This window comes from Ranitomeya variabilis, chromosome 1, assembly GCF_051348905.1.
Source record: "Ranitomeya variabilis isolate aRanVar5 chromosome 1, aRanVar5.hap1, whole genome shotgun sequence".
In the NCBI taxonomy this organism is placed as follows: domain Eukaryota; kingdom Metazoa; phylum Chordata; class Amphibia; order Anura; family Dendrobatidae; genus Ranitomeya; species Ranitomeya variabilis.
In genome coordinates, this window is record NC_135232.1 from 541,611,374 (window position 1) to 541,626,835 (window position 15,462).

A 15,462-nucleotide genomic window follows, 5' to 3' on the forward strand; every position below is an offset into this window, starting at 1 on the left:
GTTGCTTGGATAGGCTGCATTCAGATGCAAGTCAATCTCCAAGCAACCTTTTTTTTTCAATCCTTGCTCAGGAACATGGAAAAGCTAAATCTTGACCAGCAGATGTGGGTAATGCAAGACTGCCATGCTGGTCTAGTGCAGGTCATGTCAGAAACCCAAACTCCCACACCTCGCCACACAGCCACTACAACTTTCCCAGCCTAGTCCCAATTCCCAGCCCAGTCCCAATTCCCAGCCCAGTCCCAATTCCCAGCCAAGGCCCAATTCCCAGCCCAGGCCCAATACCAAACCCAGGCCCAATTTCCACCCCAGGCCCAATACCAAACACAGTCCCAGTACCCAACCCAGTCCCAATTCCCATCCCGGCCCCAAATCCCAATGTCTTCCTCGATGTTTTCTTCCTTGTCCACCTTTCCTTCCCCATTTAGTATTCCACCTACCCCAACGCCGCCCCCCCCGCTCAGCCTCCTGTTTGTTCCCCCCTTCCACTACACCCCAACCCAGTAGGCTTTCCCCACCTATCGACGTGGTCCAACCTTCCAGCCCCTCCGCTAGTATCTCCACCCCACACTTTACTGACCTATGAATTTTTTTAATGTTAAAAAATATATATATTTTTATGTTAAAAATCTTTTTCTCAAAATTTTAAAATATATGTATACAAAAAAAAGTTAACACAAAAAGTTTTATAAAAAAAAGGATGACAAGGTTTTGAAAAAAAAAATCAAAAAAGTTAAAGAAAATTTATTTTGGTTTAAAATCTACTATCTGTTTCAGTGCCTTCATTTAGGTATGCTGGTATGGTAACAAACAAAAGGTAAAAAAACATCACACACCACACATTAAAAGGTATAACATATTTGGTTTATTACCAAAAATACCAAACTTTTGGAAACTAATTAATAAAATTTGGTGTCACACTTTGTACAGAAACATAAATCACCGAGACATGAAAGAAAGATCTCACACTACGTTGTCTTGCCATGGCACTCTGCCTACAGGTGACACAAAATACTCTGCAAAGTGGTCCCTCATTCTGGAAACAGAACCTGCGGAATGTACAGAGCTGCTGTGGTAATCCCAAAAGGTTGTCTCTAAGTCATCATCCACGGAAACGGGAAATGCAAATCCTTGGAAATGCAGGACCACACAGGCCTTGACAACCTCATCCACTGTTTGTGTGTGCAGTCTTATGGCGGTTAGAAGCACGTGCCACTTTGCAGTTAGAATGCCAAATGCACACTCCACCACTCGTCTGGCTCTTGTTAAGCGGTAATTGAAAACTCTTTTTGTTCGGGTCAAGTCTCTGCTTGCATACGGTTTTAGTAGATGTGGGGACAACTGGAATGCCTCATCACCAACACAGACATATGGCATAGGTGGTCCAGTTGTTCCCGGGAGTGGTCTTGCTGGTGGAAAATCATATGTGTCTCCATACAAACAACGGCCCATCGGTGAATTTTTGAAGACTTGGGAGTCGTTGGACTGGCCATAGGCTCCAATGTCCACAGCCAGAAATTTACAGTTGGCATCTGCTATGGCCATGAGTACTATTGAAAAGTACTTCTTGTAATTAAAGTACTCTGAGCCAGATCCTGCCGGTTTTGCAATACGGATGTGTTTGCCATCTACGGCACCCAAGCAATTTGGGAAATGTCACAGTTTCTCAAACAGTTCTGCACTTGAAAGCCAGATGTCCTTTGTCGGTTGTGGAATGTACTCCGTGTGCATGGTATCCCATATAGCCAGGCAGTATTCCATACCTTCTGTTATTCAGTCTTGTCCCACGCTGTAAATTCATCTGAAGGGGTTAAATCATTTTACACCCAGGAGCTCTGCTAATGCAGCTGTGCTCCTGTCTGCAAAACTTGGTGAATGAATGGAATGCAGGGGAATGTACTGTAGTTACCTCGAGTTGCGGTGATGCGCCCCCTGCTGGATGAACTCATATGAACTCGAGCTTGGGAACTTTTCAGAATCTTTTCTCACGCTCGAGTTCATATGAGTTCATATGAGTTCATCCAGCAGAGCTCCTGGGTGTAAAATGATTTAACCCCTTCAGATGAATTTACAGCATGGGACAAGACTGAACGACGGAAGGTATGGAATATTTTTGCTTGTTTTTTTAACTTTGTTTCAGGTGACAAGGGTCTTCAGGTGGATTAAGAGTATAATAAAATATTAAAACACCATGTGTCTTTATTTCATTAAAATACTTTTTAATAATGTGTGTTTTTTTAACCATTTCGTACTATTGGATTAATAATGGATAGGTGTCATAATTGATGCCTCTCCATTATTAACCTGGCTTAATGTCACCTTACAATAGCAAGGTGACATTAATCCTTTATTACCCCATATCCCACCGCTACACGGAAGTGGGGAGAAGTGCAAGAATAGGTGCATCTTACAGATGTGCCTTTTCTGGGGTGGCTGGGGGCAGATGTTTTTAGCCAGGGGGGCCAATAACCATGGTCCCTCTCTAGGCTATTAATATCTGCCCTCAGTCACTGGCTTTCCCACTCTGGCGGAGAAAATTGTGCGGGAGCCCACGCCAAATTTTTCTGGGATTTAACCCTTTAATTTAATAGCTAGAGCCTCCAAATTTGTCACAGAGACACTTCTTACATTAGTAAAGAGGAATATGTAATAGAAGGGATATGAGATGTCTCATATCCTGTCGGGTTTGTGAAGGAGATAGCAAAAGCCGGCAATTGAATTACCAGCTTTTCTGCTACCTAGCGCTGAATTAAATATAAATATATATATATATATATATATATATATATATATATATATATATATATATGTGTGTGTGTCTCACTGACATATATATATATATGTGTGTATATATATATATATATATATATATATATATATATATATATATATATATATATACCTATTCTATGTGTACACATTTATTCTACCTATTCTATTCTATTCTATTCTGTCAGTGTGATTTTACTGTACACCGCACTGAATTGCCGGCTTTTCTATAGAACACCGGTGTGTATTTCTCGCAAGTCACACGCATGGTCCGTGTGTAATCCGTATTTTTCTCGCCCCCATAGACTTTCATTGGCGGATGTTTTGCGCAATACGCTGACAAACGCAGCATGCTGCGATTTTCTACGCCCGTAACATACCGTATATTACGGATGCGTAATATACAGCAGATAGGAGCTGCCCCATAGAGAATCATTGGGCCGTGTGCAATGCATATTTTCTGGACGTATTTTCTGCACTCATATGTCCATAAAAATCGCTAGTGTGACGCCGGCCTCAAACCAATAGTTTCCCCTGATCCTGCATGTCCAGAGACCAACACAATCTTATCTTGTGGAACCGCCGACTAACTGTGATTTGCCATACTCCCAAACTTCACGCACAGTTACAAATGTGACAGACAACAGAGCCTGAAGCTGAAGCACCGCTGCTCTACAGATCACCACAGTATGAACACTAACACTACATCAAACTTCTAGATAGCGTAATATTGAAAACTTCCAACACAGCGTATGTTCCTGAATGTGATATGTTAAAGGGAACCTGTCACCTGAATTTGGCGGGTCCATTTTTGGGTCATATGGGCGGTGTTTTCGGGTCTTTTAGTAAGCCCTTTTTTTCCCGCTGGCCGCATGCTGGTCGTGAAATTGACTTGCCGTTGATTCGCTTTCCTCCATAGTTAACGCGTGCGCAAAGCAATCTTGCCTTGCGCAAGCGCAGTATGCTTTGCCCAACTGCGGGCAAAGCCGAAAACCATTAGTGCGCATGCGCCAGCGCACTATGTCCCGGAACACAGCAAAATACTTCCGGGACATAGTGCGCCGGTGCATGCATACTAATGGTTTACGGCTTTGCCTGCAGTTGGGCAAAGCATACTGCGCGTGCGCAAGGCAAGGTTGCTTTGCGCACGCGTTAACTATGGAGGAAAGTGAATCAATGGCAAGTCAATTTCGCGACCAGCATGCGGCCAGCGGGAAAAAAAGGGGTTAATAAAAGACCCAAAAACACCGCCCATATGACCCAAAAACGGACCCGCCAAATTCAGGTGACAGGTTCCCTTTAATTGTTACTTGACTGCTATAGTCAGATTCCAGCATCTGGCAGCTTGCTCATCATGAGCCAGACGGTGCACCATTGAATCTGCAGAAAATTTTGTAATAAAAACAGCGCAAATTAAATAAAAAATAAAAGAAACATATAACATGAGAAAATGTATTTGACTTTTAATAATGATCTATATTAAAGGAAGTTTTAAATATCAGTAATTCATTAGAAAATAAATTGGAAATTTGTCTCTGATCTAAAGGAGTTCTCACCCATAGTAATCACCCAGCATCAGACAGAGTAGCAGAATACGCATACATATTAGTCCTCAAAAAAACCCTACACAACATAGGTCACACTCCGTATAGAATTACTTTACTCAGAACCAATTGCAGCACAAGAAGTGCATAGAAAAAATTAATAAAGTTTATTCACATTAAATATGCATAAAATTATGTCAAAGTATATAATGGATGCCTCAAGTCAGACTAGAAGACAGGCAGCAATTAGGTACACCAACTCACATAAACTATATTAATTTAAAGCCTAATGGTAAAAGCATAATCAATGTTATAGGTACAAGGTTACTGAAATAACAATAAATCAATCAGGTATATCAACAATCACTGACATAAGGCATAGTGCCATTTATCGAAGAAGTATGGTTAAATTCTTTAAAATACTATCTCCCTTAGGCCGGGGTCACACTTGCGAGTTCAATTGTCAGAAACTCCCGCATCAAGTCCCAGCACTGTCGCCGGCACTCGGACCGGAGCATGCAGCTGCATGTATTTCTATATAGCTGAACCCTGCGTTCCCGAATGCCAGCAGCAGCCGGGTATTGATGTGAGTTTCTCGCATTGAACCCGCAAGTGTGACCCCGGCCTTAATCTAAGTATAGGGGCACTATCAAGTAAAGTGTCTATGTGCATGTAACCTTGGTCCTAAATCAATCAAATCACCACACATCAAGATGGTTAACCACAAATAACGTGCATAAAATATCTCATTGTACCTGAGTGGTGTATCAAAGCTGCTGCGTCTCATCCCGACGTGCGTTTCGCCTATTCTTCTTCTGGGGGCGTCGGACATGCACGTAGACACTTTACTTGATAGTGCCCCTATACTGAGATTAAGGGAGATAGTATTTTAAAGAATTCAAACATACTTCTTTGATAAATGGCACTATGGCTTATGTCAGGGATTGTTGATATATCTGATTTATGGTTGATTCTTTCAGTAACCTTGTACCTGCGGTTTTCTATAATGGAGTGGGTACAAAAACGCTGCAGATTCACAAAAAAGAATTGACATGCTATTTCTTGAAAACCGCAGCGTTTCCGCAGCGAATTTTCCGCAAAGTGTGCACAGCATTTTTTTTTTTCTCATTGATTTACATTGTACTGTAAATCAATTGCGGATCTGCAGCGTTTCTGCACTACAAAAAACGCTGCGAATCCGCAGAGAATCCGCAACGTGTGCACATACCCTAACATTGATTATGCTTTTATCATTAGGCTTTAAATTATTATAGTTTATGTGACTTGGTGTACCTAATTGCTGCCTGTCTTCTAGTCTGATTTGAGGCATCCATTATATACTTTGACATGATTTTATGTATATTTAATGGGAATAAACTTTATTGATTTTTTCTATTCACTTCTTGTGCCGTAGTTGGTTCTGAGTAAACTAGAATAGCAGAATAGTTGGCAAGGTAGAGAAGCAGTACCTTGAACATGTTTTTTAACAAATATAACAAGGGTTCTAGAACAGAGCAAAACCCCTATGTCTTTTTAAGATTTCTTTTTTTTATCCTTTTTGGACCATTTTATCAAACGTATGTAACTTATTTTAAGTGAATTTTTATTAATCATGCATATATGACACAAAAAGACCAGTAACGCTTACATAGAACAATCTGAACTGTCAGGTGGTATCTTTTTGGCACCTAGATTCAAAACTTGCATCTATAAGAATCCACCATTGCATCTACTATGTACATGTGGTCCTTCATTTTCCTGATGAAGAAGTTCTTGTAACTTCGAAATGCTGTAGAATGAAGCCACACTTTATTGATAAACCACACATGGACAATCATTCTGCAGCGCAGAGGATTTTCACAAAACAATTATTCTGGATAAGAGTTGTTTAAATGTGAACACTCCTGGTTGGGTGTTCATCTGCTGTATTGGGTGTGGAGAAAGACCTGTTGGTCCCTATTAGACTATTTCTACAGTGGTGAAATTGATGCCACTTCTGCGGTGTAATGCCCTCATTTATTTAAATGTGAACAGTCCTTGTTGGGTGTCCATCTGCTGTATTGGGTGTAGAGAAAGACCTATCAGTCCCTATTATACTATTTCTACTATGGTGATCTGCTGTATTGGGTGTAGAGAAAGACCTATCAGTCCCTATTATACTATTTCTACTATGGTGAAATTGATGCCACTTTGGTGGTGTCTGCCAATAATTTTTGGAAATGTGAACAATCCTGGTTAGGTCTCCTTCATGCGTGTTGCCTGTAGCAGTAGGCCTCCGAGGCTGTCAGGCTCAGCTACTCGTGTTACTATCCTTGTATTTTTCTGACAATAGTAGTCTATAAAACTGATATTTGTGCCACCTGAGTGTGGCTCAGCATAAAAGCAGGTAGAGGTGTTGCATGTGGTGTCATGGCTCCCAGCAAAGGGGCCCTACACTGATCTCTCACCCACCTCATCTTACTGTGAAGTTCAGTTGAAACCTGTAAATGCTGACCCAGACCCCGATACCTCATGCCTGGCTGATTACTGCAGTGCCATGCTAAAATTTGCTCTGTGGGTGAATTGAGGCCACTTACCTGGTGTCTGTCCCTCATTTGATGTGTTTTGGCAGAATTTGGGGCTGTTATAAAGTGTTGTGCATGCATTTGTTTTGGCCTCCCATTGAGATGAATGGTGTTCAGTTATGTTCAGTGAATATTGCAATTTCAGTGAATGTAATCCGAACCGAACATTAAAATATTTGCTCATCTCTAGTTAGGTGTTGTACATGCGTTTGTTTTTGCCTCCCATTGACTTGAATGGCGATCAGTTATGTTTGGCGAATAATCGATGAATAAATCAGTGAATATTGCAAATTTGGAGATCGTATTGAAATATTCGCTCATCTCTAGTGATGGACACAGGGGCACAGAGTCACAGAAGATTTAGTTCACCTTTATTGTATCCTTACACCATCTCACATGACACAACATCATTGTTACATTACACATTATTGAGTCATTGTCAGCTTATTAAGGGGTCAAATATTAACATTAATTAGTTCTATCGTAGCCGTACATGTAATAGTCAAATGCCAGACCGCACTAGAGCTTGTCAGTTTAGTATCCATTGCCCACACTGAGTGACTGACGGCTCAACAGGTATATACAACCACAAGAGATGCTGCCAATTAGTACTGTGTGGGTGGGAAAAACTGGATTCACAGGCTTTGTCTTTGAGTGGGTGAAAGTTCCAGGACTCAAAGGCTTTATGTATGAGTGGCAGAGGATGCAGCACTCATAGGCTTTATCTGTGAGTGGGCAGAGGGTGTAGGTCTCAAAGGCTTTATCTATAAGTGGGCGGTGGGTGTAGGTCTCACAGGCTTTAACTATAAGGCCGGGGTCACACATGCGTGTTTTACGGACGTAAGAGCGCAGAAACTACGTCCGTAAAACTCGCATTACATACGGCACAATTATTCTCAATGGGGCTGCTCCTATCAGCCGTATATTACGGATCCGTAATATACGGCTTTCTACGGCCGTACAAAATCGCAGCATGCTGCGTTTGTCAGCGTATTGCGCGAAAAAATCGCCAATGAAAGTCTATGGGGGCGAGAAAAATACGGATTCCACACGGACCAGCAGTGTGACTTGCGAGAAATACGCAGCGGTGTTAGTGAAAAGTCGGTAATTCAATTGCCGGCTTTTCATTTCTCCTGCACAAACCCGACAGGATATGAGACATATGTCTCAATGACATTATATATATATATATATATATATATATATATATATATATATATATATATATATATATTACTGTATATATGTTTTAATGAACATTTGAGCACATAAATCCATTAGATGTCGGTTTTGCAAGCCTGCGCGAAAATCTCGCAGTACGGATGCCATACGGATTACATACGGAGGATGCCATGCGCAAAATACGCTGAAACACCCTGACTACGGATCAATATTTTGGGAACATTTCTCCGTATTACGGACGTAGTACGGACGTATAATACGTGGCGTATTGTCTTACGCCAAGTGTGACCCCAGCCTAAGTGGGTAGAGGGTGCAGGACTCATAATCTTTATCTATAAGTGGGCGGTGGATGCAGGTTTCACAGGCTTTATCTATAAGTGGGTAAAGGGTGCAGGACTCACAGGCTCTATGAGTAGATGGGGGTAACTGTACTCACAGGTGTTTTCCATGAGTGGACGAGGGAAGCAATACTCAAATACTTTCATTTTTTGTCTGAATGCCAACTTCTCCATATAACAGTGTCCCAATAAATGAATGAAGATTTGGGGAATTTTTCGGAATAAATCATCTGGACCTGTAGTTGATTACTGCCATGGCCACTTGAAGCCTTTCTGGGAAGAACTATGCTTCTCTTTCTTCTGTGTGGAGTGGGCTTGTGTTGATGAGCTCATTTCAAAAGAAGGTGGTTGCTGGTGGAAATTCTCTGGTTTCAATTGAGATTCTAGGTAAAGGTTTGGCTGTGCTGCGGTATTTTGTCCGATGCTGCGGTTTCTGATTAGTTTTGGAGATTGCTGAGAGAGCACATACAAGGGATTCTGTGATGGTGATGAATCTTTGTTCCCTTCCACCTTTTGAGGTCTAACAGCTGCAGCGGCCTCCAGTACCAAATGCTGCTCTGTATTCACTGGCCATGAGGATATGTGCTGCTGTCTTTCTGAATTAGTCTGCTGGGAGCTGGAGGCATCACTGCCAGTGATCAGTATGTTTCTCTGACCTCTGATTCATTTGACTGTATAAGTCATCTTTTTTACCTTGTTCACCTTGTAGGAGATTGGAAGCCCAGACATGGTGAGAAGGCTGACCACCATGACTGTGGTAAGTATAATGTATCTCAGTGTGTGTGACTTGACTTTGGGGAACATCGTGGGGCAACCCAGCTCCTAGACTTGATGTTTGTTCAAAATATGAATAATATTTCTGAGTATCCTGGTGGTCTGGATCAGGACATGACTTGTAGACAGTCACATCTGCACTCTGTACTGATTCTAGTTTCTCCTTTGCATACTCCATCTTGTAAGGGCTCTCTTTTTGTTCAATGACCTGTTTCTGAGGAACCCCCTGCTGTTGAGTGGTATCTTTCTTTGTTGTTTGTTCTGTGTGGGTTAAATTTTGTTTGTGGATTTGGTCTTTTTTCTGGGATAGGTCTTTTTTCTGGGTTGAGTCTTGTTTCTGGGTTGGGTCTTGTTTTTGGATCAGTTCTGATTTCTGGGTTGACTCTTGTTTCTGGGTTGAGACTTGTTTCTCGGTCGAGTCTTGTTTTAGGGTCAAATTTTGTTTCTGGGTCGGATCTTGTTTCTGGGTCGGATGTTGTTTCTGGGTCAGGTCTTGTTTCTGGGTCGGGTTTTGTTTCTGGGTCGGATCTTGTTTCTGGGTCAGATATTGTTTCTGGATCGGGTCTTGTTTCTGGGTCGGATCGTGTTTCTGGGTCGGATCTTGTTTCTGGGTTGGGTCTTGTTTCTTGGTCGGTTCTTGATTCTGGGTTGATTCTTGTTTCTGGGTCGAGTCTTGTTTCTGGGTCATTGTTGAGTCTGGTTTATTGATCAGTTCTTGTTTCAGAGTTGGTTCTTGCTTTAGAGTTGGCTTTGTTTTCTGGGCTGAATCTTGTTTCTGGGTAAGTTCTTGTTTCTGGTTCAGTTCTTGCCTCAGGGTTAATTCTTGTTTAATGTTTATGTGTTTTTGGGAGGTTGGTTCTTGTTTCTTGGTGAAGTCCTGTTTCTGGTGAGAATCTTGTTTCTGGGTTGGGTCTTGTTTCTGGGTTGTACCTTGTTTCTGCATCATTTCTGTTTTCTGAGTTGAGTCTTGTTTCTGGGTCGAGTCTTGTTTCTGGGTCCAGTCTTGTTTTTGGATATTCTTGTTATCGATCAGTTCTTGTTTCAGAGTTGGTTCTTTCTTCAGGATTGGCTCTATTTTCAGAGCTGAATCTTGTTTCTGGGTTAGTTCTTGTTTCTGAGATAGTTCTTGTTTAATGTTAATGTCTTTTTGGAAGGTTGGTTCTTGCTTCTGAATTGTGTCCTGCTTCTGTGTTTTGTCTTGTTTCTGGGTTAAGACTTGCTCCTGGGTTGAGTCTTGTTTCTGGGTCGAATCTTGTTTCTGGGTAAGGTTTTGTTTCTGGGTCTGGTGTTGTTTTTGGGTCGGATCTTCTTTCTGGGTTGGGTCTTGTTTCTTGATTGGGTCTTGTTTCTGGGTCAGTTCTGATTTCTGGGTTGAGTCTTGTTTCTGGGTTGAGTCTTGTTGCTGGGTTGGGTCTTGTTTCTGTGTCAAATCTTGTTTCTGGGTCTGGTTTTGTTTCTGAGTTGGGTCTTGTATCTCTGCAGGATCTTGTTTCTTGGTTGGGTCTTGTTTCTGGGTCGAGTCTTGTTTCTGGGTTGATTCTTGTTTCTGGGTCGAGTGGTTATTGTTGAGTCTTGTTGATTGATCATTTCTTGTTTCAGAGTTGGTTCTTGCTTTAGAGCTAGCTCTGGTTTCTGGGCTGAATCTTGTTTCTGGGTAAGATCTTGTTTCTGGTTCAGTTCTTGTCTCTGGGTTAGTTCTTGTTTAATGTTTATGTCTTTTTGGGAGGTTGGTTCTTGTTTCTTGGTGAAGTCCTGTTTCTGGTCAGAGTCTTGTTTCAGGGTTGGGTCTTGTTTCTTGATTGGGCCTTGTTTCTGGGTTGCATCTTGCTTCTGCGTCATTTCTGTTTTCTGAGTTGAGTCTTGTTTCTGGGATGAGTCTTGTTTTTGGGTTGAGTCTTGTTTCTGGGTCGAGTCTGGTTCCGAGTCTGGATATTCTTGCTATCGATCAGTTCTTGTTTCATAGTTGGTTCTTGCTTCAGGGTTGGCTCTATTTTCAGGGCTGAATCTTGTTTCTGTGTTAGCTCTTGTTTCTGAGATCGTTCTTGTTTAATGTTAATGTATTTTTGGGAGGTTGATTCTTGCTTCTGAATTGTGTCCTGCTTCTGTGTTGTGTCTTTTTTCTGGGTGGAGTCTTGTTTCTGGGCTGGTTCTTGTTTCTTGGTTGAGTCCTGATTCTGGTCAGATTCTTTTTTCTGGGTTAGGTCTTGTTTCTGGGTTTGGTATTGTTTCTGGGTTGGGTCTTGTTTCTGGGTCGGGTTTGGTTTCTGGGTCAGTTTTGGTTTCTGGGTCAGGTCTGGTTTCTGGGTCGGGTCTGGTTTCTGGGTCATTTCTGATTTCTGGGTTGCGTCTTGTTTCAGGGTTGTGTCTTGTTTCAGTGTCATTTCTGATTTCTGGGTCGAGTCTTGTTTCTGGGTCAGGTCTTGTTTCTGGGTCATGTCTTGTTTCTGGGTCAGATCTTGTTTCTGAGTCATGTCTGTTTTCTGGGTCATGTCGTATTTCTGGGTCAGGTCGTGTTTCTGGGTCAGGTCTTGTTTCTGGGTTGAATCTTGTTTATGGGTCAGATCTTGTTTATGGGTCAGATCTTGTTTCTGGGTAGAGTCTTGTTTCTGGGTCAGTTCTTGTTTCTGGGTCGAGTCTTGTTTCAGCATCAATTCTGATTTCTGGGTTGAGTCTTCTTTCTCGGTTGAGTCTTTTTTCTTTGTTGGTTCTTGTTTCTGAGTTAGTTCTTGTTTAATATTAATGTATTTTTGGGAGGTTGGTTCTTGCTTCTGAATTGTGTCCTGCTTCTGTGTTCTGTCTGGTTTCTTTGTGGAGTCTTGCTTCTGGGCTGGTTCTTCTTTCCTGGTTGAGTCTTGTTTCTGGGTCGGGTCTTGTTTCTGGGTAGAATCTTGTTTCTGGGTCAAGTCTTGATTCTGGGTCATTTCTGATTTCTGGGTTGGGTCTTGTTTCTGAGTGAAGTCTTGTTTCTGGGTTTTTTCTTGTTTCAGGATCAATTCTGTTGTGAAATTGGATTTTGGGCTCCCCCGGTGGCCACTGGTGGAATTGAACTGGTGTGCATCATCCCCTCTGTTCACCTGCTTCCATCAGGATGTGGGAGTCGCTATTTAACCTTGCTCCTCTGTCACTTCCATGCCGGTCAACATTGTAATCAGAAGCATTTCTGTGCATGTTCCTGCTGCTAGACAACTCCCAGATAAGTTGGACTTTAGTCCTCGTTTGTTTTTGCATTTTGTTCCAGTTCACAGCTGTAGTTTCGTTTCTGTGTCTGGAAAGCTCTTGTGATCTGAAATTGCCACTCTGATGTTATGAGTTAATACTAGAGTCTTAAAGTAATTTCAGGATGGTATTTTGATAGGGTTTTTCAGCTGACCATGAAAGTGCCCTTTCTGTCTTCCTGCTATCTAGTAAGCGGACCTCAATTTTGCTAAACCTATTTTCATACTACGTTTGTCATTTCATCTAAAATCACCGCCAATATATGTGGGGGCCTCTGTCTGCCTATCGGGGAAATTTCTCTAGAGGTGAGCCAGGACTATATTTTCCTCTGCCAGGATTAGTTAGTCCTCCGGCCGGCGCTGGGCGTCTAGGGATAAAAAACGTAGGCAACGCTACCCGGCTACTGTTAGTTGTGCGGCAGGTTTAGTTCATGGTCAGTTTAGTTTCCATCCTTCCAAGAGCTAGTACTTATGTTTGCTGGGCTATGTTCTCTTGCCATTGAGAACCATAACACAATTCTGTTTCCTGGCTTAAGTCTCGTTTCTGGATGAAGTCTTGTTTCTGGGCTAGTTCTGGTTTCTAAATGGAGTCCTGATTCTGGTCAGAGTCTTTTTTCTGGTTTTCGTCTTGTTTCTGGGTTTGGTATTGTATTTGGGTTGGGTCTTGTTTCTGGGTTGGGTCCTGATTCTGGGTTGGGTCTTGTTTCTGGGTCGGGTCTTGTTTCTGGGTCGGGTCTTGTTTCTGGGTCGTGTCAAGTTTCTGGGTCAGGTCTTGTTTCTGGGTCATTTCTGATTTGTGGGTTGGGTCTTGTTTCTGAGTGAAGTCTTGTTTCTTGGCTAGTTCTAGTTTCTTGGTTGAGTCCTGATTCTGGTTAGAGTCTTTTTTCTGGGATTGGTGTGGTTTCTGGGTGGGGTTTTGTTTCTGGGTCAGATCTTGCTTCTGGGTCAGATCTTGTTTTTGGGTTGGTTCTTGTTTGTGGGTTGTGTATTGTTTCTGTGTCATTTCTAATTTCTGGGCTAAGTCTTGTTTCTGGGTCGGGTCTTGTTTCTGGGTCAAGTCTTGTCTCTGAGTCTGATCTTGTTTCTGGGTCATTTCTTGTTTCTGGGTCGGGTCTTGTTTTTGGGTTAGGTCTTGTTTCAGTATCAATTCTGATTTCTGGGTTGTGTCTTGATTCTGGGTCATGATTTGTTTCTGAGTCAGATCTTGTTTCTGAGTTGTGTCTTGTTTCTGGGTTTTGTCTTGTTTCTGGGTAACTTCTGATTTCTGATGTGGCTCTTGTTTTTGAGTTGGTTCTTGTTTCTGGGTTGTGTCTTGTTTCTGGGTTGCGTCTTGTTTTAGGTTTGTGTCTTTTTTCAGGGTTGTGTCTTGTTTCAGGGTCACTTCTGATTTCAATGTTGTGTCTTGTTTCTGAGTTGTGCCTTGTTTCTGGGTTGTGTCTTGTTTCTGGGTCATTTCTGATTTCTGGGTTGAGTCTTGTTTCTGAGTTGGTTTTGTTTCTGGGTCATTTCTGATTTATGGGTTTGAGTCCTGTTTCTGGGTTTTGTCTTGTTTCTGGGTCACTTCTGATTTCTGGATTGTGTCTTGTTTCTGGGTTGGCTCTTGGTTCTGAGTTGGTTCTTGTTTCTGGATTGCATCTTGTTTCTGGGTTGCGACTTGTTTTAGGGCTGTGTCTTGTTTCTGGGTCATTTCTGATTTCTGGGTTGAGTCCTGTTTCTGGGTCGGGTCTTGTTTCTGGGTCATGTCTTGTCTCTGAGTCAGATCTTGTTTCTGGGTCATTTCTTGTTTCTGGGTCGGGTCTTGTTTCTGGGTTAGGTCTTGTTTCAGGATCAATTCTGATTTCTGGGTTGAGTCTTGATTCTGGGTCATGATTTGTTTCTGAGTCAGATCTTGTTTCTGGGTTGGGTCTTGTTTCCGGGTTGTTTCTTGTTTCTGGGTCATTTCTGATTTCTGGATTGAGTCTTGTTTCTGGGTTGGTTCTTGTTTTCGAGTTGGTTCTTGTTTAGGAGTTGTGTCCTGTTTATGGGTCATTTCTGATTTATGGGCTGAGTCTTGTTTCTGGTTTGAGTCCTGTTTCTGGGTTGTGTCTTGTTTCTGGGTCACTTCTGATTTCTGGGTTGTGTCTTGTTCCTGGGTTAGCTCTTGTTTTTGAGTTGGTTCTTGTTTCTGGGTTGCATCTTGTTTCTGGGTTATGTCTTCTTTCTGGGTTATGTCTTGTTTGTGGGTCATTTCTGATTTCTGGGTTGAGTCTTGTTTGTGGGTCATTTCTGATTTATGGGTTGAGTCCTGTTTCTGGTTTGATTCCTGTTTCTGGGTTGTATCTTGTTTCTGAGTTGGTTCTTGTTTCTGGGTTGGCTCTTGTTTCTGAGTTGGTTCTTGTTTCTGGGTTGCATCTTGTTTCTGGGATGCATCTTGTTTTAAGGTTGTGTCTTGTTTCTGGGTCATTTCTGATTTCTCGTTTGAGTCTTGTTTCTCGGTCGGGTCTTGTTTCTGGGTCATGTCTTGTCTCTGAGTCGGATCTTGTCTCTGGGTTATTTCTTGTTTCTGGGTCTGTTCTTGTTTCTGGGATAGGTCTTCTTTCAGAATCAATTCTGATTTCTGGGTTGAGTCTTGATTCTGGGTCATGATTTGTTTCTGAGTCAGATCTTGTTTCTGAGTTGGGTCTTGTTTCTGGGCTATGTCTTGTTTCTGGGTCATTTCTGATATCTGGGTTGAGTCTTGTTTCTGGGTTGGTTCTTGTTTGTGATTTGGTTCTTGTTTATGAGTTGTGTCTTATTTATGGGTCATTTCTGATTTCTGGGTTGAGTCCTGTTTCTGGGTCATTTCTGGTTTCCGGGTTGTGTCTTCTTTCTGGGTTGGGTCTTGTTTCTGGGTTGGCTCTTGTTTTTGAATTGGTTCTTGTTTCTGGGTTGCGTCTTGTTTCAGGGTTATGTCTTGTTTCTGGGTCATTTCTGATTTCTGGGTTGCTTCTTGTTTCAGGGTTATGTCTTGTTTATGGATCATTTCTGATTTCTGGGTTGAGTCTTGTTTCTGAGTGGGTTCTTGTTTCTGGGTTGTTTCTTGTTTCTGGGTCATTTC

The 15,462-nt window shown here is 42.1% G+C and overlaps 1 protein-coding gene across 1 annotated transcript; it reads right to left on the reverse strand.

Moving 5' to 3' along the window:
* Positions 1 to 8,396: 8,396 nt before the first annotated feature.
* LOC143801128 (uncharacterized) lies at positions 8,397 to 15,459 on the reverse strand. Its single transcript, XM_077281231.1, is given in 6 exon segments — positions 8,397 to 9,025; positions 9,027 to 9,796; positions 10,388 to 10,692; positions 10,977 to 11,082; positions 11,553 to 12,156; positions 13,040 to 15,459. Coding segments are annotated over 6 exon segments (4,587 nt in total). The 3' UTR covers positions 8,397 to 8,643.
* Positions 15,460 to 15,462: the final 3 nt, after the last annotated feature.